Genomic DNA, 25964 nt, shown 5'->3' with positions numbered 1-25964 from the left:
AAACCCTCCTGCAATGACACACTTTTTTCCCATTGGCATTACATTGGGATGGACCAAGAATTAAACCAAAAACTTAGTTATGTCACTGAACATCACATTGCCTGATTGCATCCATCCCTGGTTAGGGGTCTCCTATAAAATATAAAAGTGGCAGACAAATTACTAATTGCTGGGATTAGGGAAATTGATCAGATTTGGCCTGTCCTCCCTAGAATTTAAAAGAATGACAGGTGATCTTATCGAAATGCGCAAAATTCTTAAAGGCACTTAAGAGAGATGACTGCTAAGCAGAAGATTTTCCCATGGCTGGGAAAGCTAGCACTAAAGGTCGTAGTACAAGAATAAGGGTTGGCAGTTTGTGTCTGAGATTAGGAAAAATTTCTTTACTGAGGGCTGCGAATCTTTGAAATTCTATACTCCAGGGAGCTGCGGATGCTCGATTCCGAGTATTCAAAATAGAGATTGATCGAATTTTTGGTGCTAATGGATTCGAGAAGTATGGGGATAGTGTAGGAAGGTGAAGTTTAGATGGATTAGCCGCAATCCTAATGAGTAAAGGAATAGACTCAAAGGGCCATATGGCCTACTCCTATTTTTTATTTTATTATGTTCTCATTGTGAAATCTGCCCCCTCCACACTCTTTCCCACCCTTGATGAAGGTTGTAGGGAAGATGACGATCCTATTTTAAGATACACACCAATTGCAGTTGTTGTGTACTCAACATGTAAGTGCTGTTTAAGCATGTTCTTTACATCAGATATTCCTCTTGTTTCAGATGGCTGAACAGCTGATGACTCTAGCCTATGAAAATGGAATAAACCTCTTTGATACAGCAGAGGTCTATGCAGCTGGCAAGTAGGTACATTACGTTGCTGTGCCTGCAATAGTCAATGATAAAGCATATCTTTTAAAAATTATATTTCCCAGCCTAATAACAGCAAATAAAAATCACCAAACTTCATTATATGCAGGCTGATCTTTTTCGTAGGTGTAAATTATTGTACGTCTGCTCTGAGCAATAATGGAAAATAGCAGCAATTCATGTACTTCCTATAGTTGAGCTTCTTGTGGTTGTCATTTACTGTTCTGGACTTTATGTTGAAGTATAGCATGCATCTCTGGTAAGTTTGCAATGTATTATAATTTTTTTTTAAACAAATGTTGAAATGGTATCACTGAACCAGCTGAGGTTGCTAGCAAGTTTAGTTGTAATGTTAACCATAATCAATAATGGTTTGACATCTTAGCTTCTAATCAGCAAGATGAGTAGAAAGCAAAATGGCAGAACGGTAAAATTGACAAAGGAAATCCAAAAATAAGAGTAATTTTTACAGCACAATTCATTAAGGATTACAGTACAGTATCGTCAATTCACTCAAATACTCCCAATTCAGCTGAGCAACAGTAAGTCTGTCATTTATGTCGATTTAATTCTTGTTTATGTATACAGTAATGTGTGCTATATTTTAATTGTGTCTATTATAAAATCATAGAATCCCTAATGGCCCACTAAGCCTGCACCAATCCCACCCAGGCCTTAACCCTGTAACCCCATGTATTTATTCTGCTGATTTAGCCTGACATTAAGGGGCAATTTAGCATAGCCAATCAATCTAACGTGCACACCTTGGGAGTGTGGGGGGAAACTGGTGCACCCAGAGGAAACCCACGCAGACACGGAGAATATGCAGACTCAACACACACAAGTGTATTTTTTTTTAAATAATTTGCTGATTGGCTAATATTTTCCAAGATGCCATTAAAAAGTTTAATTAAAATGCTACTTGCAATTTTCGATTATACTGGAGCTCATGAATGAGGCACAAGATTGTAAACATGCATTAAAATTGTTCATGTCAACTCTCTGCCTATAATGCACAATTGTAATGCACAGCGTAGAAAGCTTCTGTACCTCAAAAAAAGTTCCATTTTAATATTATTATAAAGGCGGAGGGGTGGTGCAATTATCGTGCAATCTTACCAGATTGTTAAACAAAAATACCAGAATCAGAATATAAAATCTACCCTGGATTGCTGGACAATTGTTAAAAGTGGGAATGTAAATATGAAGAGCCACTGGGGGGAAAAAAAACTATTGGTTTTAAAGAATGGCTTCTAAAGTATATTGTGAATTCATTTTTTATTTGCTTTGTGCCATGCATTCCATCACTGCTATATTTTGCTTAGGTCCCATATATTTATGCAGTGGCTTTCCTTTTGGGAATACCATTCTGTTTATTCTTTCTTTACAGACCATTAAATGACATCACTGAAAGTGTGACCTAGCTGTTTTTGCACTGAACTTTGGGGGGATCTGAATTCTCTCTGAGCATGTCTATCAGACTTTTTTTTTCCAAATTACATGTCTGTCTACAGCCTCTGATCTATCTTCTTTGTGGGATATATATTTGCATGATAATTTGCAATTCATTGTGAACCAGTATCATGGAAGATTCAGCTACATTTGTTTAAAATTACATGCCAGCAGAAATCTAAAAAAGACAATCTCAGAACTGGCAATCCTCCTTGATACATTTGTGTTGGATTTCTATCTGGACCTGACCTTGAGCTTTGTCTCTGCTCCCCATTGAAGCAAATGTTCAACTTGTCACCGACACAAAGATTGATTATGTACAAAGTGATATGTGACAGCAAGAGAGGCCTAACCCTAAAAGAAAGTAAAGCATTTTGATAATTTTGTAATTAGCTAATGTATCATGGGAGGCTTATTCACAGAGCTGTTACTAGTTGCATCCATCATCTTCCCTCATAAGTGGCTGCTCAAACTGTCAAGGCAACCTGTTGCTGCCTTCAGTTTATCCCTAGCATTTTCCCTAACGTGTTCTCAAGGAACACATGGACGTTTGTTTTGGGTTTTAGCCATACTTACTGGAGTCCTAGGGGACAATAATTAATTTGTTTTGTCATATATCATTAACGAAATTGTAAAATAGGAAATAACTTTCACTGAATTGTGTATACATTGAAAACTTAAGCTTTTTAGCCATAAAGAAACATACAATTTCTGATGGAATTCTTTCAAAAGGGGATGAAAACAGAATGCTTTAGGACACTATTTGCAAGGAAAGGATAAGATTTTATTTTGAGTGAAACTGTTCACCTCATCTTTGTATTTCCAGTATTTATGGTTTTTTCCCTTTCTGTATTTAGAATTTCAGTAGGGGCTTTTTATTTGCACCTCCTCTTTAAAAATCAGTTTTCACAGGAATTTAAACAGCACAGACAGCACTAAAATAGGAAATGGTAAGCTGTTGGGTAAGGTCCGAGAGTGAGAGAGGAATGTAATAAGTTTGCTGTACATTTATGTGAACATTATGGTAAGTTGGTGAGCTGCAAATGCAGAAAGCCACATCAAAATATGTTGATGCTGCAACACCATATCTGGCTTTAAAAAGAGCAGGCCAGAACACTAATATTCTTGAGATCAGAAAAGATAGTGAAAGAAAGAAAAGGGAGAAGTGGCTATTTGTTAAGAAGAATGTTATTGTGCAAGACAAAGAGGATATCCTGGAGGGGTGAAGGACTGAATCTATTTGAGAGCTAAGAAACAATAGCAATACCATTACATTGTTAGATGTATTCTGCGGGTCATCTACTAAAGGGAATGAAGAGGAAGAACATGTTTGCAAGGAAATTGTAGAGGTACAAGAATTACACAGTTAAAATGGGGGCTTCAATTCTTTTAAGATAGACTGGGATAATAGTGCAAAAGGCAGAGAGTGGAAAGAGTTTCTTGTGTGTTCAGGAAAATTTTCTACATCAGTATGTTTCCAGTTCATCAAAGAATGATGCTTTGCTATATCTATGGCTGGGGAATGAGGTGAGTCAAGTGTCAATGGGGGAACATTTTGGGGACAGTGATCATGGTATTATAAGGTTTAGATTAACTATGATAAATAACAAGAAACACTTCAGAGCAAAAATAATTAATTGGGGAGGACCAACTTCAAGCACATGAGAACAGATTTGGCCAATGGTAAGTTGGAATCAAAGATTAGCAGGCAAAATTGTAATGTAATGATGGGCTGTGTTAAAAAGAGATCAGTTGGGTACAGTGAAGGTACATTCCCCCAATGGGGAAAGGTAGAGCAAATAGACCCAGAGCAGGTGAAGAAGAGACAGACAAAAATGAAGCATAAAAAAGATGCATTTGACAGATGTCAGGTGGATAATATTGTTGAATGTCAGAGTGAAAATAGAAATTTCAGAACGGAATTGGAAAAAGTAAGAGAAGCAAAGAGAGAGTATGAGAACAAAATGTCAGCTGACATAAAGGGAATCCAAAACACTTCTAGACATATTAATAGTAAAAAGGATGGTAAAAGGAGGAGTAGAGTCAAGGAAGAAATTGTTACCGAAGTCATGGTGAGAGGAGAGGTAATTGAGGCACTAGATGGCCTAAAAATTTATAAATGAGTCACTAGGTATGCTGGCTGTTGTCAAAGTCGATAAGTCACCAGGACCGAATAAGAGAGATCCATGGACCCTGAGGGAAGCAAGGGGAGAAATTGCAAAAGCACTGCCCATAATCTTCCAATCCTCCTCAAATATGGGTGGGGCCAGAGAACTAAAGAATTGCAAATGTTTATCCCTTTGTTCAAAGAAAGCCGTAAAGGTAACTCAAGCTAGTAAATTTAACCTTGTTGGTGGAGAAGTTTTTAGAAACAGAAATTTGAGACAACAGTCAGTTGAACAAATGTGAATAAATGGAGGAAAAGATAGCACAATTTGTGAAGGGAAAATTGTACTTCATGTAACAGGCCTATTAACAGAGGTAGTAGCAGTATGGATATAAATTTGATTGAGTGATAGGAAATGGAGAATTCTGGTGAACTGTTGTTTCATAATGGAGCTCCCCAGGAGTTGGTGTTAGGTTGCTTTTCCTAATGCTATATGGGCTGTATCTTGGATATACAAGGTGCAATTTCAAAATTTGTGGATTTTAATTTCTAAACTTGGAAGTATTGGGAACTGAGAGATAATCTTTAATTTGAAGGTGATATAAGCAGTTTATTGGAATGAATGGATAAGTAGGAGAACAAATTTAATGTAGAGAAGTATGAAGTGATTCATTTGGTTGGAAGAAGCAGGAAAGAGATAAAATTAAAAAGGTATAATTCTAAAGGGCATGTAAGCAGAGGGATTTTGGGATATGGCTGAAAAGGGAGAGATGCTGTTAAATAATGATCTGATCAGGATGGTTGTTTTTCTGCAGAATAGCTTTGAGTTCTGTCAAACTTGCAAGGTGAGCAAAAGGGACCAATTTACACATTGTTGATGAGGCCAGATTTATAGAGCATGGAGCCATACAAAACCCAACGTGTACTTTGACCAGCGCAATTGGACTCGACTTGCAATAGACAGTCATGGAGAACTTTGCTGACAGTATATCTCAGAGATGAGTCAAAGACTGCCACTCTCTGACCTAAAAATGAACAGGTTAAGCAACTCATTTCACGATGCTACTCTGCAGTGACTAGACAAGTAGTACTTTCCGCTAATAGGATGCTGACATCAGTTAAAGACCTTCTGCCTGCCACAGAATTGATCAATATTGGGAATGAATTTTGGTGTCGGTGCAATGCCAGGTGCATAGGCCATATGTCATGATGATTGGCTGATCAAATCAAATAGCATGTTCCTTCAGTTATTCATAATAGCATACAGACTATACCCCGAGCTTGCAAAACCCTAAACAAAACTTTGTTAGCTGTGATTTTGTGATTGTGGAGCACTTGCTGAACAATCCTGTTAAGACCCAGGCCAGAAACTCCAAGATGTTTTGTGAAGTTAGCCTAGACCCTAAGTTTTACATTTGATTTTGGCATTAGTGAGCATAAGGCATTTCATTCCAGGTTTGATTCAAGTGACCCACTAGGAACCTTTTATCAAATAAAGTTTATTTAAGAACACAGTTCGAATATAATTTGCATAACTTCTTTCAATTACAAGAATTTAAAATTGACACAGTATATTTCTTAACAGTCATCTCTGTTGTTCTAATTTAAAGCAATACCCCATAAGCATGCACCCTTGTTAAGAATTAGCACAAAAACAATATGCCTACGTGATGCTGGATTTTCAGCTTTTTAACACTTCCAGACAGAAGTCCAGGCTACAATTTTCAGAGAAGGATATATCCTCAAACAACAAAACCTCAGAGGTAAACCCAGCCTCTGGTGATTTCCGGTCTCCAACTTCAAAGTGGAGAAAAGAAGAGAAACTCTCTCTTCTCTCTTTGCTCAAAAGCAGCATCTAAGCTTGAATATTCTGTGATAAGCCCTGCTTCCCTGTAACATGACCATACATGCCAATCATCCTAACGAAGCCCCACTCTGCAAAATCCCAGGGGAAAACAGTAGAACAACATCAGTTCAGATTAAAAACACCATTCCAGCCATTAGAAACAATTATAGTGTTGCAACAACAAGACAATGTTGGTAGACACTGGCTCCGAGTGCATAAAAAGCTGCTACAACAGATCCTACACAGGAACACGGCTCAAATACATTTCTTAAAGGTACAGTATTGTCACAATCCTGAGTCTACCAATAGCTACACTAACAACCAATTTAAGATTCAGTCAAGTTCGTAACATTGATCATTTATATTTGCTAGAAGCGACCTACATTCATAACAGGAACCCATTCACTGGAATTCTACCACCCCACCGCCATGGAATCGGAGTAGGCGAGGGGTGGGCAATGGAGATTTCATTGACTTTGGGCAGGAATTTCCGGTCTTGCTCAAGCGAGGCCATAAAACCTTGTCCATATCTTTATAAAAAATGGAATATATTCGAGCCGTACATCTTTTTTGAATTGCCCAAGAGCTTGGGAGCCTATTGTTCCCTGGTGTTTTCATTATGGCAACGTCTCAGCTGATCAGAGTCTACTTACCAACCAATCAGCACCCTTTTCTCCTGTAGTATAAATTTTTGTTAATGTTTAAAATTTGGTATTCTTGCATTTGTCCTGATGAGTGAGAGACAAAAAGCTTTGGCAATTTGTGTCTCTTTTCAGCAATATTAAAGTAATGTGCTGCAAAGATTGTGGGGTATATGTGCAAAATTGTTGAAGGTGGCAGGGCAGAATGAGAAAGTGGTTAATAAAGTATATGGGATTCAGGGCTCTATAGGAGCATAGCGTGCAGAAACAAGGATGTAGTGATAAATCTCTGTTAAACATTGTACTCATGTTGAGGTTAAAGCAATGCCCAGTTCTGGGCACCATACTTTGGAAGGAATGTGAAGACAGAAAAGGTTTGTGAGAATGGTTCTAGAGATGAGGAATTTCGGTTACATGGATAGATTGGAGAAGCTAGGTCTGTTTGCCTTGGAGAAGTGAAGAGGAGATTTGATAGAGGTATTCTAAATTATGAGGGGTCTGGGAAAAATAGAGGGGGAGAAAGTTGGTGGAAGAGTTGAGAACTGGGGGATACTAATTAAAGGGGTAAGATTCAGAAGCAACAGCAGGGGAAAGATGTTTTATGCAGAAAGAATGCACTGCCTGAGAGCATGGTGAAGAGAGATTTAATCATGGCTTTCAAAAGGAAATTGGATGATTATCTGAAGAGAAAAATTTGTAAAGTTGCAAAGGAGGAGTGAGGGAGTTATTTTTGCCAGCAGTGAGATGATGGGCTGAATGGATTCCTAAGCTGTAACCATTCTATGATTTTATGATCTCAATTGAGTGCAGGAATTTGAATGAATTATTAAGCATCATAAGGAAGTGATTTACAAGTTCCTTTGAAAATGCAACTTGCCTTTTTTCAGATGCTGATCAATCTTTTGTGTTTGTTGCTTTGCCTGATTTTATTTGGTGAAATTTCCACACGTGATGTGAATGACAGTATATAGTACTTGTAGTTTCATATTGTGAGGGTCTCACAGAGTTCGTTGCGTTTGTCAAGCATTCAGTGTTGACTGTTAGTAGGGGGTCAAAGTCTTTATTTGTTAGGGGCAACTTAGATCTTGCTGGAAGAGTCTATTAAGGCTGTCCATAGGAATCATCTAAGCAGAGTTTGGACAGTGCACGGCCTCTTGGAGTGCTCATGTCATAATGAGAAACAGGCATCTAATTCGCCAATTAAGCTCTCGATTTCTTTGGCTGAGGGATAGCTGTGAGAAAAACCATAGAGAATCTGCATATAGAGGGCATACCAAGTTAAGGAGGAATGCCTTGGACCATAAGCATAAGAACAGAGGTCGGACATTCAGCCTACCGAGCCTTCTCTGCTTTTCAATGTGATCATGACTGACCTGATTATCTTCAACTCCACTTTCCTTTCTTATCCCCATAACCATTAATTCCTTACTGATTAAAAATCTGTCTATCAGAGCCTTGAACATAACCACCCAGCCTCTACAACCCTCTGAAGTAAAGAATTCCACAGATTCACTACCATCTAAGAGAAGAAATTCCTTCTCATCAGTCTTAAATGGGCAATCCCTTACTCTGAGATTATGCTCTCTGGTTCTAGACTCTCTTCTAAGAGGAAATAACCCTTTGTTTCCTCTTCTGAGAAACTCTAGGACCATTCAGCATCTATCCTGTCAAGCCCCCTGAGAATCCTATATCTGAATCTGAACAGGGTCACCTCTCAGGTTTTTAACTCCAATGAGCACAGGCCCAAACTACTTGAGCTCTCCTCATAAGAAAATTCTTCCACACCTGGGATCAACCTAGTGAATCTTCTATGGACTGTCTCCAATGCCAGCACATCTTTCGTTAGATAAGGGAACCAAAACTGTTCACAGTATTCCAGTAACTAGTGTCTTATATACTTTTAGCAAGACTTCCCCATTTTATTACTCCATTCCCTTTGAAATAAAGGCCACATTCTATTTGCCTTCCCTATTACGTGGTGATCTTGCATGCTAGCTTTTTGAGTTTTGGCCCAATGACCCCCAAACCCCTCTGAGCTGCAGCTTTATGAAATCTTTCTCTATTCTCAAAATGCATAATTCACATTATTGTCCATCTGTCAAGCTTTTGCCCACTTACTTAACCTGTCTATATCTCTCTGTAGATTCTGTGTCATCTTCACGACTTATTTCTCACCTTTTTTGTCATCTGCAAATTTGGTAATAGCCCATTTACTTTCCTCATCCAGGTCATTGACACATATTGTAAATATTGTGGCCCAGCACTGATCCCTGTGGCATTCCACTAGAGACAGGTTGCCATCCTGAAAATGCCCCCCTTGTCCCAACTCCCTGTCCTCTTTTAGTTTTGATGTGGAGATGCCGGCGTTGGACTGGGGTAAATACAGTAAGAAGTCTCACAACACCAGGTTAAAGTCCAACAAGTTTATTTGATAGTAAACCCATTAGCTTTCAGGGTTTTTCCTTTTTGTCAGTTGAGTGAAGAGTTCTGGTCTCAAACAGAGCATATAAAGGCACACACAGTTTACAGAATACTGATTAGAATGTGAGTCTTTACAGTTAATCAGTTCTTAATGGTGCAGTGTGAGTGGAGATAGCATTAAGCATAGGTTAAAGAGATATGTATTGTCTCCAGACAGGACAGTGAGTGAGATGTTGCAAGCCCAGGCAAGTCATGGGGGTTACAGATAGTGTGACATGAACCCAAGATCCCAGTTGAGGCCATCCTCATGTGAGCGGAACTTGGCTATCTGTTTCTGCTCAGTGACTCTGCGCTGCCATATGTCATGAAGGCCGCCTTGGAGAATGTTTACCCGAAGATCAGAGGCCGAATGCCTGTGCTCGCCAACAGGAAGGGAACAGCCTTGCCTGGTGATTGTTGAGCAGTGTTCATTCATCCGTTGTCGTAGCGTTTGCATGGTCTCCCCAGTGTATCATGCCTCAGGACATCCTTTCTCGCAGCATATCAGGTAGACAATGTTGGCCGAGTTGCAAGAGTATGTGCCTTATACTTGGTGAATGGTGTTCTCACGTGAGATGATGGCACCCATGTTGATGATCCGGCATGTCTTGCAGAGGTTGCTGTGGCAGGGTTGTGTGGTGTTGTGGTCACTGTTCTCCTGAAGGCTGGGTAGTTTGCTACAGACAATGGTCTGTTTGAGGTTGTGCGGTTTTTGAAGGCAAGAAGTGGGGATGGCCTTGGCGAGATGTTTGTCTTCAATGACATGTTGAATACTCCGAAGAAGATGTCATAGCTTCTCCGCTCCGGGGAAGTACTGGACGACGAAGGGTGCTCTGTCCACCGTGTCCCGTGTTTGTCGTCTGAGGAGGTCGGTGTGGTTTTTCGCTGTGGTGCGTCAGAACTGTCGATCGATGAGTCGAGCGCCATGTCCTGCTCTTATGAGGGCATTTTTCAGCGTCTGGAGGTGTCTGTTGCGATCCTCCTCATCTGAGCAGATCCGGTGTGTACAGAGGGTTTGTCCGTAGGGGGCGGCTTCTTTAACATGTTTAGGGTGGAAGCTGGAGAAGTGGAGCATTGTGAGGTTATTTTTGGGCTTGCGGTACAATGAAGTGCTGAGGGACTGTCCTTGATGGAGATGCGTGTGTCCAAGAATGCAGCCAGTTCTGGAGAATAGTCCATGGTGAGTCTGATAGTGGGGTGGAACTTGTTGATGTCATCATATAGTTGTTTCAGTGATTGTTCACCATGAGTCCAAAGGAAGAAAATGACCTTCAACCGATGCTCTACACTAGATACATCGATGACGATTTCTTCCTTTGGACTTATGGTGAACAATCACTGAAACAACTATATGATGACATCAACAAGTTCCATCCCGCCATCAGACTCACCATGGACTATTCTCCGGAATCAGTTGCATTCTTGGATACGCGCATCTCCGTCAAGGACAGTCCCTCGGCACCTCACTGTACTGCAAGCCCACAGATAATCTCACGATGCTCCACTTCTCCAGCTTCCACCCTAAACACGCTAAAGAAGCCATCCCCTACGGACAAGCTGTCTGTATACACAGGATCTGCTCAGATGAGGAGGATCACAACAGATGCTGAAAAATGCCCTTATAAGAACAGGATTTGGCGCTCGACTCATCGATCGACAGTTTCGATGCGCCACTGCGGAAAACTGCACCAACCTTCTCAGAAGACAAACACAGGACACGGTGGACAGAGTACCCTTCATCGTCCAGTATTTCCCCAGAGCAGAGATGCTACGACATCTTCTTCGGAGTCTTCAACATGTCATTGATGAAGACAAACATCTCGCCAAGGCCATCCCCACTTCTTGCCTTCAAAAACCACACAACCTCAAACAGAGTATTGTCCACAGCAAACTACCCAGCCTTCAGGAGAACGGTGACCACAACACCATACAACCTTGCCACATCAACCTCTGCAAGATATGCCGGATCATCAACACAGATGCCATCATCTCACGTGAGAACACCATCCACCAGGTATAAGGCACGTACTGTTGCAACTCGGCCAACATTCTCTACCTGATATGCTGCAAGAAAGGATGTCCCGAGGCATGATACATTGGGGAGACCATGCAAATGCTATGACAATGGATGAATGAACACCGCTGGACAATCACCAGGCAAGGTTGTTCCCTTCCTGTTGGCGAGCGCTTCAGCGGTCACGGGCATTTGGCCTCTGATCTTCGGGTAAACATTCTCCAAGGCAGCCTTCACGACATACGACAGCGCAGAGTCGCTAAGCAGAAACTGATAGCCAAGTTCCGCACACATGGGGATGGCTTCACCTGGGATCTTGAGTTAATGTCACGCTATCTGTAACCCCCATGACTTGTCTGGGCTTGCAACATCTCGCTTACTGTCCTGTCTGGCAACAATACACATCTCTTTAACCTGTGCTTAATGCTATCTCCACTCACCTTGTCTGCAGCTTTAAGAATTGATTAGCTGTAAAGACTCACATTCTAATCAGTATTCTGTAAACTGTGTGTGCCTTTATATGCTCTGTGACCAGAACTCTCCACTCACTTGACAAAGGGGCAAACCCTGAAAGCTAATGGGTTTACTATCAAATAAACTTGTTGGACTTTAACCTAGTGTTGTGAGACTTCTTACTCTTTTAGTTTGCCAGTCCTCTAGCCATGTGAGTATACAACCCCCAATGCCATGGGCTCTTATCTTAATAAGTGGTTTTTTTGCGTGGTATCTTATCAAATGCTTTTTGAAAATTCAAGTATATATTACATCTTTAAATATCCTGCTCATTTACATCACAAAGAATTCTAATAAATTTGTTGGGCATTATTTCCCCTTCATGAAGCCATGCCAACTCTGCCTGATTATATTGTCTTTTGCAGTGCTCTGCTGTTACATCCTTTATTGTTGACTCTAACATTTTCACAATGTCAGATATTAAACTAACTGACTTACACTTACCTGTTTTTGTCTCTCTTTGGAATAGGCAGTTGTCTGATTCTGTGGGACTTTTTCAGAATTTAAGAATTCTTGGTTGTTCACTACCAATGTAATCACTGTCACTGTTGCTGCTACTTTTAATATCTCAGGATGCAACCATTCAGGCCCAGGGAATGTATCAGCTTTTAGCCCTGTTAGTTTCCCAAGTACTTTTTCCCTAGTGATAATTATTGTATTTATTTCCTTCCCACCTCCTTTTGCCTCTTGATTATTTAATATTTTTGGAATGTTTAGTGCCTTCCACTGTGAAGACTGATAACAAGCATTTATTTAACTCCTCTGCCATTTCCTTATTTCCCCAGTTTCATTCTCTAAGGGTCTATGTTCACATTGGCCCCTTTCTTCCCTTTTATATATTTAAAGAAGCTCTTACTGTCCATTTTTATATTATTTGCTAGTTTATCTTCCCCCTGTTTAAACTTTTGGTTATCTTTTGTTAGGATTAGGAAAGTTTTAAAAACTGTTGTATTTTTTTCCTTTCCATTTAATACTATCTATAACTGCCTTAGTTAACCAAAGTTAATTTATCCCCTTCCTAGAGTTCTTCTTCCTCACTGGGATATATCTTTGTTATAATTCATGAACTGTTTTCATAAATGTCTGCAGGTCAACCGTTTTTTCTGCTAAACTCCTTTGCCAGTTCACTCCAATTAAATCCGCCCCCTATTCTTTTATAATTACCCTTATTTAGTTTAGTACAATTGTTTCTGACCCAAGTTTCTCACTATCGAGCTGACTGCTAAGTTCATAATGTGGTCACTGTTTCCTATGGTATCTCTTAGTTTAAGATCGTTTATTAAACTTGCCTCATTGTGCATTACCAGATGCAAAATAGCTTGATCCTGGTTGGATCCACATGGTTATTGTTCTTGGAAAGTGTCCTGAATACACTGTATGAATTCTTCCTCACAGCTACCTTTGCTAATTTGATTTTCCCATTCTACAAGATGATTAAAGTCATCCATGATTAATGTACTTTTTTTTTACATGTCCTTGTTGTCTCCTGATTTATACTCAGTCCTACAGTATAGCTATTCTTGGGACCTAAAGACTACTCCTACCAATGGCTTTTTCTTGTTATATCTTCCATCCAGCCAGATGGATCCTACATCTGCTGATCCAAGATCATTTCTTGCTATCATACTAATTCCATTTCCTAGTAACAAAGATGCTGTGCTCTTAATTTATTTATTTTGTGCCGAATATTACATGCATTTAAGTAATTAGCCATTAATTTTATTTACCTTTTTACCATATTTCCCCCTTTCAACCCTATTTGTTGCTTTTTTATGTCCCTTCCTGTCATGCTCTACGTATCATTGCTTAAACAGAAAGAAGTCTCATAACACCAGCTTAAAATCCAACAGGCTTATTTGTAGGAAACGCCACAAGCTTTCAGAACAGGCTGTCCCTTCGTCAGTTGGGTGGGAGTTCTGATCACAAACAGGGCACAAAGACACAAACTCAATTTACATGAATAATGATTGGAATGTGAGTCTTTACAGCTAATCAAGTCTTAAAGATACAGACAATGTGAGTGGAAAGAGCATTAAGCACAGGTTAAAAGGATGTGTGTTGTTTCCAGATAAGAACATTAGTGATATTTTGCAACTCCAGGCAAGTTGTGGGGGTTGCAGATAGTGTGACATGAACCCAAGATCCCAGTTGAGGCTGTCCCCGTGTGCGGAACTTGGCTATCAGTCTCTGCGCTGTTGTGTGTCTTGAAGGCCACCCTGGAGAATGCTTACCCGAAAATCAGGGGCCGAATGCCCGTGACCGCTGAAGCGTTCCCCAAGAGGAAGAGAACACTTGCCTGGTGATTTCGAGCAATGTTCATTCATCCTTTGTCATAGCATCTGCATGGTCTCCCCAATGTACCAAGCCTAGGGACATACTTTCCTGCAACACATCAGGTAGACAACATTGGCTGAGTTGCAAAAGTACGTACTGTGTACCTGGTGGATGGTGTCCTCACATAAGATGATGGCATTTATGTCGATGATCCGGCATGTCTTACTGAGGTTGCTGTGACAGGGTTGTGTGGTGCCGTGGTCACTATTTTCCTGAAGGCTGAGTAGTTTGCTGCAGACAATGGTCTGTTTGAGGTTGTGCGGTTGTTTGAAGGCAAGAAGTAGGGTTGTGGGGATGGCCTTGGCGAGGTGTTTGTCTTCATCAATGACATGTTAAAGGCTCCAGATAAGATATCGTAGCCTCTCCGCTCCGAGGAAGTACTGGACGATGAAGGGTACTCTTCCACTGTGTCTTCTGAGGAGGTCAGTGCAGTTTTTGGCTGTGGCGCGTCGGAATCGTTGATCAATGAGTCAAGCATCATATCCTGTTCTTATGAGGGCATCTTTCAGCATCTGGAGGCGTCTGGTCCGATCCTCCTCATCTGAACAGATCCTGTGTATATGGAGGGATGGTAGAAGACAAACAAGGGACACGGTGGACAGAGTACCCTTCGTCATCCAGTACTTCCCCGGAGCGGAGAGGCTGCAACATCTTCTCCTGGAGCCTTCAACATGTCATTGATGAAGACGAACATCTCGCCAAGGCTACCCCCACACCCCCACTTTTTGCCTTCAAACAACCACACAACCTCAAGCAGACCATTGTCTGCAGCAAACTACCCAGCCTTCAGGAGAACAGTGACCACAACAACACGCAACCCTGCCACAGCAATGTCTGTAAGACATGCCAGATCATTGACATGGATGCCATCATCTCGTGTGAGAACACCATCCACCAGGTTCATGGTACATACTTTTGCAATTTGGCTAATGTTGTCTACCTGATACGCTGGTACACTGGGGAGACCATACGACAAAGGATGAATGAACACCACTTGACAATCACCAGGCAAGAGTGTTGTCCCCCTCTTGGGGAACACTTCAGTGCTCATGAGCATTCTGATCTTCGGGTAAGCGTTCTCCAAGGCAGCCTTCATGACACACGACAGCGCAATGTTGCTGAGCAGAGACTGATAGCCAAGTTCCGCACGCGTGAGGACGACCTCAACCAGGATCTTGGGTTCATGTCACACTATCTGTAACACCCCGGACTTGGAAAATCTCACTAACTTTCCTGTCTGGAAACAATACACATCCTTTTAACCTGTGCTTAATGCTCTCTCCACTCTCATTGTCTGTGTCTTTAAGACTTGATTAGCTGTAAAGACTCACATTCCAATCATTATTCGTGTCAATTGAGTTTGTTTCTTTGTGCCCTGTTTGTGATCAAAACTCCCACCCACTTGACAAAGGGTCAGCCTGTTCCGAAAGCTTGTGGCATTTGCTACAAGTAAACCTGTTGGCCTTAAAGCTGGTGTTGTAAGACTTTTTTCTGTTTTTGCCCCAGTCCAATGCCAGCATCTACACATCATATCATTGCTTAAACAGCTGCCTTTCAATGCTGCCAGATCTCTTTTTGCTTTGTAAGCCTTTGAATCCCCTCGCCAATGTTGTTTTTTTTTTACCCCCACCACCACCATTTAGTTTAAAGTCTTTTCTACTTACCTAGTCAAACAGTTTGCAAGAGCACTGGGTGTCCCAGTGTGATGCAGATATAAGCCCTCCCAACGGTACATTCCACCTTCCCCAGTAGCACTAATGCCAGTGCCGCACAAACTAAAACCCACTTCTCCCACACCAGTCTTTGAGCCATGTATTCATCTCCCTGTTCACTTATCCAAACTTTTCATGTTGAGAGCCCCATTTCAACATTTTCTCACTCAAGCTGGTGAGTAAATTTTAGATAAAGCTTGGCATAACACTAAACAAATTTCAAACAATAACTGAGATATGAAAAGATACTTGTTGAGTATAAAAAAGTGGTCAATAGACATGAGTTATTGGAGTGTAGTAGGGTGAGTGTCATTCCCCCTCCCAGCCTCACTCCCTCTCCACCTACACACACAGTCCATGCATGCGTACACACACACACACACACACACACATATATAATATATATATATTCTCTCTCTCCACTGGCCGCATCACTCCTCAACTCCCAGTCCTTCGCTCCACTGACGCCAAATGCACTACCGTTGGGTGATCACTGCTCCTCGAAGCACAGATTGTCTTACATGTAGCAAGATTTTTTTATGTTGCACCACATTAGCAGAATGCAGATTTAACATGATAAAAATAAGACTGGATGAATTTTATTTATGATGATGTCTTGCGTGGTGATCCATGATTTGTTTGATATGGAACTGAACTGCTAGTATGCATCTACAGTTTGTAGATTTGACAACTGTCAGCTGGTCCTTTCGGTTTTGCCTGCCCAAGCATAAGGCCCCAGTGTCACTATAGTCCAGCTTTTACAACTTAACGTGTTGTGTTTTTGCCCTTGATATATTTGTTCATCTTGACTCTGGACATTTGTAGCATTTATATCTGCCTGACTTGCTTGCCCTTCAGCAATTTTTCTTGTTCCAAAATTTTGCCAACAAATCATAGGTGTTTAACCAGTAGGATGAGTTTCTAATGCCAAATTACATTGCTGTCTGCTAAAGGTAAATCTCCACTGAAATTAAATCACCATTGCTTTGTGGTAACCAGCAGTTATCAGTTATTGTCACTGTTCCTCTATTGCCCTATTTGCTGTGTACTTGAGAAATTCAGCTGGAGCATAAACTAAGTTCGCACAATGTGACCTGTTTTCATGGTTACTCATGCCAGCAAAGGGGCAAAACGCTTGCATGTCTGTTCATTTATCTAAAATTTGCTAAATTCAATTATTAGTAATTTCTTGGGCATCAATGAGACACTGGCTACAAGTGGATTTAGTTGCCCATAGTCTAGTGAAGCAAAGTCAGCCAGAACATCATCATCAAAATCCTACCCTCATGTGATATTCCCATGATTGAAAAGTCTTATGCTCAGTTTAGGAACATGTAGATATAACACTGGACAGTCAGTCATTATATCCAGGACAGGACGTTTTGAGGGGGATTTTCTAAGAGCTCCTTTTTGTAGTATGTCAGTTTGATCCACATAAAAAACCAAGTTAACTGCTGTAAATACTTTTTAATCAACAAAACTAATTTTGTCATCTAAAATAGACATCCAACGAACCGAATAAACATCTTAATATAGTATTGACAGCTCAACAGTAAAACAGATGATGTCAATGTAACATCCAGACCATCTCTCAATTACTACTACTTTTAAATTCTCTGGAAAATCAACCTCTTTGACAAAACTTATAGGCACATGTCTTAATATTTCCTTAAGTGACCCAGTGGCATATTTTGTTTGGTAATCATTCCTCTGAAGTGCTTTTTATGGTTTTGGACATTAAAGACACTATAAATGCCAAGTGTACATTGACATTGTCATTAACTAACTAGTGAATATCTATACTCATTTCAAGCAGAAAATTCACAGGTTGGGAAGAATGTTGAAACACAAATGAAGCAAAAGGCAATGGAAGGCATTGAAGTCAAATGATAAGTCTACAACAAAAACAATTTTTATTTATGTAGCTCCTTTAATACAAAATATTCCAAGGCGCTTTGCAGGAGTATTATAAAGCAAAATTTAACATTGAACCACATAAACGATATTAGAGTAGATAACCAAAAATTTGATCAAAGAGGAATGTTTTAAGGAGTGTCTTGGAACAGAGTGGGCCTAGGCAACTAAAGACATTTCTGCCTGCGATGGAGTAATTAAAATCTACCAATAATAGAAATGTTTATTTTTATCTACCCAGATGTAAAATGGACTGAGTAATGGAATTCCCCCTCCAAACTTTCTGCCTTTTCTTTATCCTTTTTTTTTCAGTTCCTTAAAACCCCTTCTCTTTAGTCAAACTATCATCTTATGCAACTTGGTGTCTAATTTTGCTTTATAATGTTCCTGTGCAGTGCCTTGAGACATTTTATTACATTAAAGACACTATATAAATTAAAGTTGTTGTTGCAGTAGCTATAATAAAGGTAATATTCCCAAGTATCTGCTACCCTTGAGCCTTGTAGGTATCTCTGAAATGTGCCTTCTGAAATGCTGGAGGCCTTATAAGTTTAATATATTTGATTTAAATGTTTTGTAATGTTTAAGAGTCTGAAAAAATAGAGCTGCATTTATATTTGAATGAGAATACATTTAGCACCATGCTGATGAGCTTTCATCAAATTTAAGAATTTCTACTTCATATTTACATTATCAATTTGTGATTTTAATTTTGTTAAATCATCAGAAACCCCAAGGTATGTTATGAAGTTAGATTAGACCCCAACTATTTGCTATTTTGGCATTAATGTGAGGACAAGATGTTACATTCCAGGTGTGATTCTATTGACACACAAGGAAACTATTATCAAAACAAACTTTATTTAACAATAGAGTTTAACTGTAACAAATGAATGGGCTTAATTTTTATCAATTGAAATACTTAAACGTGACAAGATACAATTCATAACTGCTAGCCTATCTCTATTAGTTCCAATTCAAACGATATTCCTCTTATAGACTTAAACTCCTCTTCAAGATCAGTTAGCAGTTAATACACTGGCTTACATGCTTGTATTTGGGCTGCCAGAACACCTCTGGACAGAGAGAGAGAGAGACTTGTTACTACTAGGAGTAACAGCCTCCAAAGAGAGATATAAACACTTCTTGCTTTTTTTTCAGAATCTGGCAGTAACTGCCTGCTTTTCTCTGTAAACTTTGTTCTTCCCCTTAAGCACATGACTGTCACTGTCAATCAACCTAATCAAAACCTACTCTTAAAACCCCAGGGGAAAAACTAAATAAACAAAAATACATTAACTCAGGTTGAAACAAACATATGCCTAGCTAAAATCAATCATTAGACTGCATTCTCAGCATGTGAGCTGCCTAATGCCCAGATAAATGGTCACCTTGTAAAACAGAGCTGAATTTTAAACATCCCCTCACAAAAAAATGATATAAATATGTTTTTAAAGGCACAGTATCATCACAATTTTATCTAATTATTCATTCTGATTCATTAATTTTTCAGTTTTTTATCTTATTTTATTTTTTACTTATAAAATTTAGTACATTAGTTCTCCAGTGTAGCGCATACTGTGACTGTGCAATTTGCCACATCACCTGGCCTACATTATGCATCACAGCAAAGATGCTGAGAACAAATTAGATTGCACCTCTCTAGGGGGAAGCAGGAAAATCAGATTGTGAAGCACTCTTTCCCATTGAATGGCTGTCAGAGAAGGAACTCTTGGGAATGAAACAGTTTTCCTACTCCATCGGGGTATTAGTATGATGTTATTGTGGAACAAACAGTAAAATTAAAACACTAGTGGGAAGTATGAGCTAATTCTAAATTAGCTGTTCGAATAGCCATATGTAAATGAAGTCTGCACAAATCATTCAGATTGTATCCATATTGTATTAACAAATGTAGGCTGTTTGTACTTGAATGCTTACTGGTATCCATCTCCCATCTAAATAGTTAAGACTGCACACAAAATCAGTATAGTTTTTTTAGTGTTTAGATTATTTGCACATCAGTTATTTTAATCTTCAGTGCTGTTTCTAACTATTTTGAATTTTGTCATTTTTAATTTAAATTTATCAAATGCAACATACTGGTCTACAACCAATTCAGTTCAGTCCAAGCGCTTTCAAGAAATGGCTGAGTTCACTGGATGCAGAAAAGTCATGGGCCCTGATAATATATCCACCCTGCTGCAGTATTGCAGAACTAGCCACAACCCTAACCAAGTTGTTGCAGTACAGCTGCAATGCTGGCAATACTGACAAAGTGGAAAATTGCCAAAGATATTTCCTGTCCACACAGTGCTTGACTCATACGATCTGGCCAATTACTTCCCATCAATCAATTCTCAGTTCTCATCAAAATGATGGAAAATGTCATTGACAATGCTATTAGGCAGCATTTATTCAGCAATGGCATGCTCATTGCTCAGTTTTGTTTGAATCATATCTAGCACTGAGGAAGATGTTTGGGGGCCAATCATCTCAGCACCAGGCCATCACTGCAAGATTATCTCAGGGTAAAGAACCAGGCCCCAACAATCTTAGCTGCTTCATCAATGAGCTTCCCTTCGTCACAAGGTCAGAGGAGGGGATTATTGCACAGTTTTCAGTACCATCCATAACTACTCAGATACTGAAACAGTCTGTGCCTATGTGCAGCAAGACCCCAACAACAATCAGACTTGGGTTAATAAGTGACAAGTAACATACCACACAAGTGCCAGGCAATGAGCATATCCAAAAAGAGAGAATCTAACTGTCCCCCTTCAATGTTCAATAACATTATCATCACTAGATTCTGAACATTAACATTCTAGGGGTTACCACTGACCAGAAACTAAACTGGACCTGCCACATAAATGCTATGGATACGAGAAAAGATAGGCAGCTGGGAATTGTCTGGCAAGTATCTCATGTCCATCATCTACAAAACACATGTCAGCAGTGCGATGAAGTACTCTCCACTTGCTTGGATGAGTCCAGCTCCAGCAACTCTCAAACTCGATACCATCCAAAACAAAGCAGCCCACTTGATTGACACCGCGTCCACCAACTTTAAGTATTAATTACTCCACCAGTGGTAGCAGTGAGAACTGTCCATAAGAAGCATTGCAGCAACTTAACCAAGGATCCTTCAACAATAATTTCCAAACCCATAACTTCTACCAGCCAGAAGGACAAGGGCAGCAAATGCATAGGATACAATCACCTGCAAATTTTCCTCCAGGTCCTATGCCACTCTAACTTGGAACTATATCACCTTTCCTTCAGTTTTTGGATCAAAAACCTGGAACACTCCAACAACCCTGTGGATGTACCTACATTACATGTATTTTGTGAGCCAGTGGCTCACGAAGGTGGATCAGCACCCTTTCAACGGCAGCTAGTGATAGGCAATATATCCCAGCAGAAATTAGTTTGAAAAATCCTTTGAGCCCTAACCAGATTTATAAAGATTTAGCCGGACTTCCTTGTCTTTTAATTCAGAACAAAGCTACAATCTTACTTTGTAATACTAGAACTGAAGGTAGATGTGCAGTTTTTCTGCTTTCTGTGTTAAAATGTTGCAGACATCCATAAACTTTGGCATTAAAATAAAACCCATTTTGCTGGTTTTGCAGAGCTGTCTATAAAGATTTCCAGTTACCTTCAGTATCCTTTATTTAGGAATATCTGCAGCAAAACAAATGAGACTTGCTCAAAAGAAGACCTACAAATTATTGGAACTCTACTTGGATATGTTCACTTCCAAACATTTTTGTGTAGTTGCTGATTCCGGGCTCTTAATCTCTGTAGGGTTTCACTAATGTAGCTATACGGTATCAATCTCATTAAACAGTGCACAGGCGACCTCTTGTCTGAATCTTTAAAATATTAAAAGGTACATTCCATTTCAGGTAAGCTTTAAAATGTGTCATCGATTTGAACAGAGATAACTATAAAAAGCTTGCCGACTTCTTGATCATTTAGCACATTCTGTCTCAGTATTTTTTATTTCAGTAAAGAGATCACTAGCATTTTAAAAGCATAAAACTATAGATACCTAAAACTGAAACCGAACATGCTGGAAACTCGGATCAATCAGCATCTATGGAGAGAATAGATGAGTTAACATTTTAAGGTTTAAATTTTATTTCATTTGTCTCAAGTAGATTTACATGAACGATGTAGCCCCTTTTTCAAAACTAAGATATGGATGACAAAAGAAAATCAGAACAAAGGCTCGAGAAAGGGGAAAAAATACAGAAGAAAATAAGTAGAATGACCTGTAGAAAACAACATATTTAAATGCTAGGAATGATATTGGCAATACCAACAGGAGGAAAAACCAAAAGATTAAAATACTTTGTAGAGATCACCTCCAAAATTAAATAAGCAAAGAACTTGCAGCAAGGAGCCACAAATAGAAAATTAACATCCAAAAGTTATATTTTGTTGTATTGGTTGGAGGGGGAGGGGGGTGGGTGCTGAATCTTAAACAGGACAAACTCTTCACTCTTAGATTCCCAAGAATAGACATTTCCAAGTTGCGAGCTTCCTGACAAACCTTGATGGGAAGACATATAATTCCTTTTAATTGTGAAAATTAGTAGCACAACAATCAATAATCTAGGTTATTTGCTGCAATCATGAGTACAACTCTGTGTTCCAGGAAATTTGATATTGACTCAGTCACTCAACAATAATTTTTCTGTCTGTAAAGTATTGGAAACATCTGATTAATGTCATGTGTAAGGGTCACCCTTACACTGTTAAAGGAGCCATTGCAAATACATTAGGATTTGTTTGAGATATTTCTGGAGACCACTTTAGAATTTGAAGTTTAAAAAATGACATGCATTTGGTTGATGACATGAGTAACATAGTTTGGTTTTCTGCAATCACAAACATTCTTCCTCTTAGCAAAATGGGAGCAATTTGATTTTTGGACAATTGGGCACCACACTGCAGGAAATATGTAAAGGCATTAGAAAGGGTACAGATCAGGACGTTACAAGTGACAAGGGACTTCAATTATGATGAAAGATTGGAAATGATAGGGTTATTTTCCATTTACAGAGGAGGTTAAGAAGTGACTTAAAGATTTTTAAGAAGGTGAAAGACCTTGAAAGGGAAAAGAATATGTCCTCTAATTAATTAATCAAAACTAGAGATCATGGATTCAAAATCATTGGAAAAAGACCTAGAGAGAAGATTAGGAGAATTCTTTTCATGGAGTTATCATGATTTAGAACATGCGGCTTGAAAGGTTGGTGGAAACTGATTCCATAAATAATTTTAAAAGGGAGTTGGCCAGTTACCTAAGAATGAGGAACTGCAGTGTTATTGTTAAATGCAAAAATGTGGAATTAAGCATGATTGCTCTTTCAAAGTGTCAGTGCAGGTACAATTGCCAAGAAAACATCCTTCTATGCTGTATGTTTCTATTATTCAATGGATTGCTGTATGACACTAAGCTTTCTATTATGTTGAGAATATAACTACTACAGTTAAGAGTGGCATATTGCTCAGAAAATAATGCACGGAAATTGTCTTGGTTGTGTGCGCACTATAGGCAGGGAGTATTTCGCAACTGGAACAATTTGTTTCATCATGCTCTCTAGGATTCAGCAGGTTTAATGGGCCCTCCTTGCATCAGCTAATGGTGCAATTGACGATGTTTCTAGCTGGTTCACCTTTATTGACTTGGACCTTGTGTTTGGTTGAAATGCTCCTTCTCCTTAAAAGCAGTTTGGGTGTGGAGCAGGGCAGGTGGAATTAAGTGAGTTTCCAACATTATTCTTTAAATAAGAAATAAGTAGCATTGATTTATTTATTAGTTGTGATTTTAGAGACAATGCTTGTTTATTCCATGTTCCTAATAATATACTGCAGTCATCAATACACCATCTTCAGTCCAGAAATTCCTGCAAGTTGGTTTACTTTGTGAATAACGGATTTTGTATTTGAAATTAAACTGCTAGAGACAAATATTGCAGACAACTCACAAATTCAAAAGGCAAGTCGCACAAGAATTATCAAGCTGGAAAATTGTAAGTTCGATCTCAAGATGGTCAAAAACAAAATAACTTACTGGTTGCACTTAGAACTTTTTCCCAACAATATCTTGCATTTATTTAGCAGCTTTAGTGTTTCACAGGAATAAATTTGACATTAAGCCATATTAGGAGATATTAAGACTGGCGTGGTCAAACAGGTTTTTAAGAGCATCAAAAAGAACGGAGTTAGAAAAGAAATTCCAAAGCACAGAGCCTCACGATACAAGGCATGATGGCCAATGGTCGAGCAATCTATAAACAAGTGTGCTCAAGAGGCCAGAATTGGAAAGACGCACAAATCTGGGATTCAAGAGGGGCAATGAGGCTCTGGGTGGACTTAAAAGTAAAAATTAAAATTTTAAAATCAGAACTTGCTCCAGTGTGGGTCAGCATGCACATGTGATAGGACGCATGAATGGGCACAAATTAGGATATGAGGAACAGAATGTTGCATGAGTAAAATTTAAAGAGAATGAAAGACAAGGAACTGACCAGGACACTTAAAACAACACAGATGTTTAGAATGGCGGCTTCTAAATGTTTACTGGACTCTACAGATTTTAGTTTGAAGAGAATTGTGCGTAACACTTGCATTCGTGTATGACCTTTCCGTGCTAGTTGTTCTGTGTGCAGTCCCTATTATGTGGGGGAAAAAATCCATTTACAGTTTGTATGATGATCTCATATGAGAATTGTTTTAGTGCAATTTTATGCTCATTTAAGAAGAGAATGAAAATGTGCTCAAGCCGCTATCTGTAAAGATCCAGTGGGAGATTTTTGTCCAGGCTCAATCTACCTTCTGTTGAGCATGAAACTTTAGCATAAAGCTGTGCTTCATTTGGTGCTAGTTTTCACTGAGAGCCCATGGATTATTTGATGTGGGGGAATGAAAACATAACATACTAGTACGGTAGGGAGACTCTTCAAATGTGCTTGAGGCACATCTATCGGGACAGAGTAAGTAGAGCTTAACTCTGTTTCTAACTGTGCGCTGCTGACACGGGTGTCTGAAATGGAATGGGTGCCCATTTTCCAGCAGTGCACTGTCTTTGTATTAATATGTTACCATTTCATTTTAAAAGTTACTTTAAATGCAGCAAAATGGTATGATTCTAGAAATTTTTCATTTTATGTATTTTTATTCTGTAAAGATGTTAGTCTTGGCAGAGTGGACAAAGTTAAACAACTGCCTTATATAACAGCTGAAAACAAGTCGTTCCTGAATTGTCTATCACAACCAAATTGTTCTCTTCGTACTTACTGTAAATGCAAAACCTACTCATCATCCCAGGTTCGCTCCCTGGTCTATATTGAGCTGGTATGAGTTGATTCTTTGGCAGTGGAGCATGTAAATGAGAAAATCTTGAGAGAAAACTGGGAAGGAAGTTAATTTTTCTTCTCCTGTCCCTAATCCAAGTTATATTCTGCTTCATCAATTACAGTTTGCTGTTGTATTTAAAATTATGCAAAGTAACTGAGGTTGTGTCTTACATGCTTTAAATTAAAGAATTTCTGCTCTGTATTTCAAATAATTCAGCTTAAACACCTATATATTAAATGAACTAATTGTGAATAAGGAAAATAAGTGCTGCAATATTGATTGTTATATTCCAGACAACTAGTTGGTGACAGATGTAACTGGACCCAATCTTTACATACTTTCAGAGACATTTATTTACAAAATTATACATTACAAGCATGTACTTTCTAACCCAAAAGAACCACAGTTCCATTCAGGGCCTATTCAAAAGGGCACAGGTGAATCCCAGTTAATGTTCACCACCTACATTCAATTAAACACAATTAATTTTGTGTAGCAGAATATTGTCTGATGGTAAGTAAATGAAGGATATGATTCTGTGTACCGTACTAGAGAGACCATCTGGGTTCAGCCATTAATGTAGAATGCGCTTAACCTCACTTTTTTTCTTTTCCCCAGGGCAGAAATTGTATTGGGGAGCATCATCAAGAAGAAAGGATGGAGGTAATTTTAATTTGTTAGTTTGAAGCTCTGAGAATAAGTTAAAATTTATCTAAGAATATTGATATGAAAT

General features: G+C 39.2%; 1 protein-coding gene across 11 annotated transcripts in view; it reads left to right on the top strand.

Moving 5' to 3' along the window:
* Positions 1-25964, top strand: part of kcnab2a (potassium voltage-gated channel subfamily A regulatory beta subunit 2a) — a 271332-nt gene that overhangs the window by 197010 nt on the left and 48358 nt on the right. For all 11 annotated transcript variants that reach the window (XM_080214999.1, XM_080215002.1, XM_080215004.1 and 8 more), the window contains 2 exons: positions 778-857; positions 25850-25894. In XM_080214999.1, the coding sequence (XP_080071125.1) occupies positions 778-857; positions 25850-25894 (125 nt within the window). The remainder of the gene's footprint in view (positions 1-777; positions 858-25849; positions 25895-25964) is intronic.

This window comes from Carcharhinus amblyrhynchos, chromosome 30 (assembly GCF_965287045.1).
Source record: "Carcharhinus amblyrhynchos chromosome 30, sCarAmb.v2.hapA, whole genome shotgun sequence".
Taxonomy (NCBI): Eukaryota; Metazoa; Chordata; class Chondrichthyes; order Carcharhiniformes; family Carcharhinidae; genus Carcharhinus; species Carcharhinus amblyrhynchos.
The sequence above is the reverse complement of the archived record's forward strand: the minus strand, read 5'-3'. Positions and strand labels throughout refer to the sequence as shown.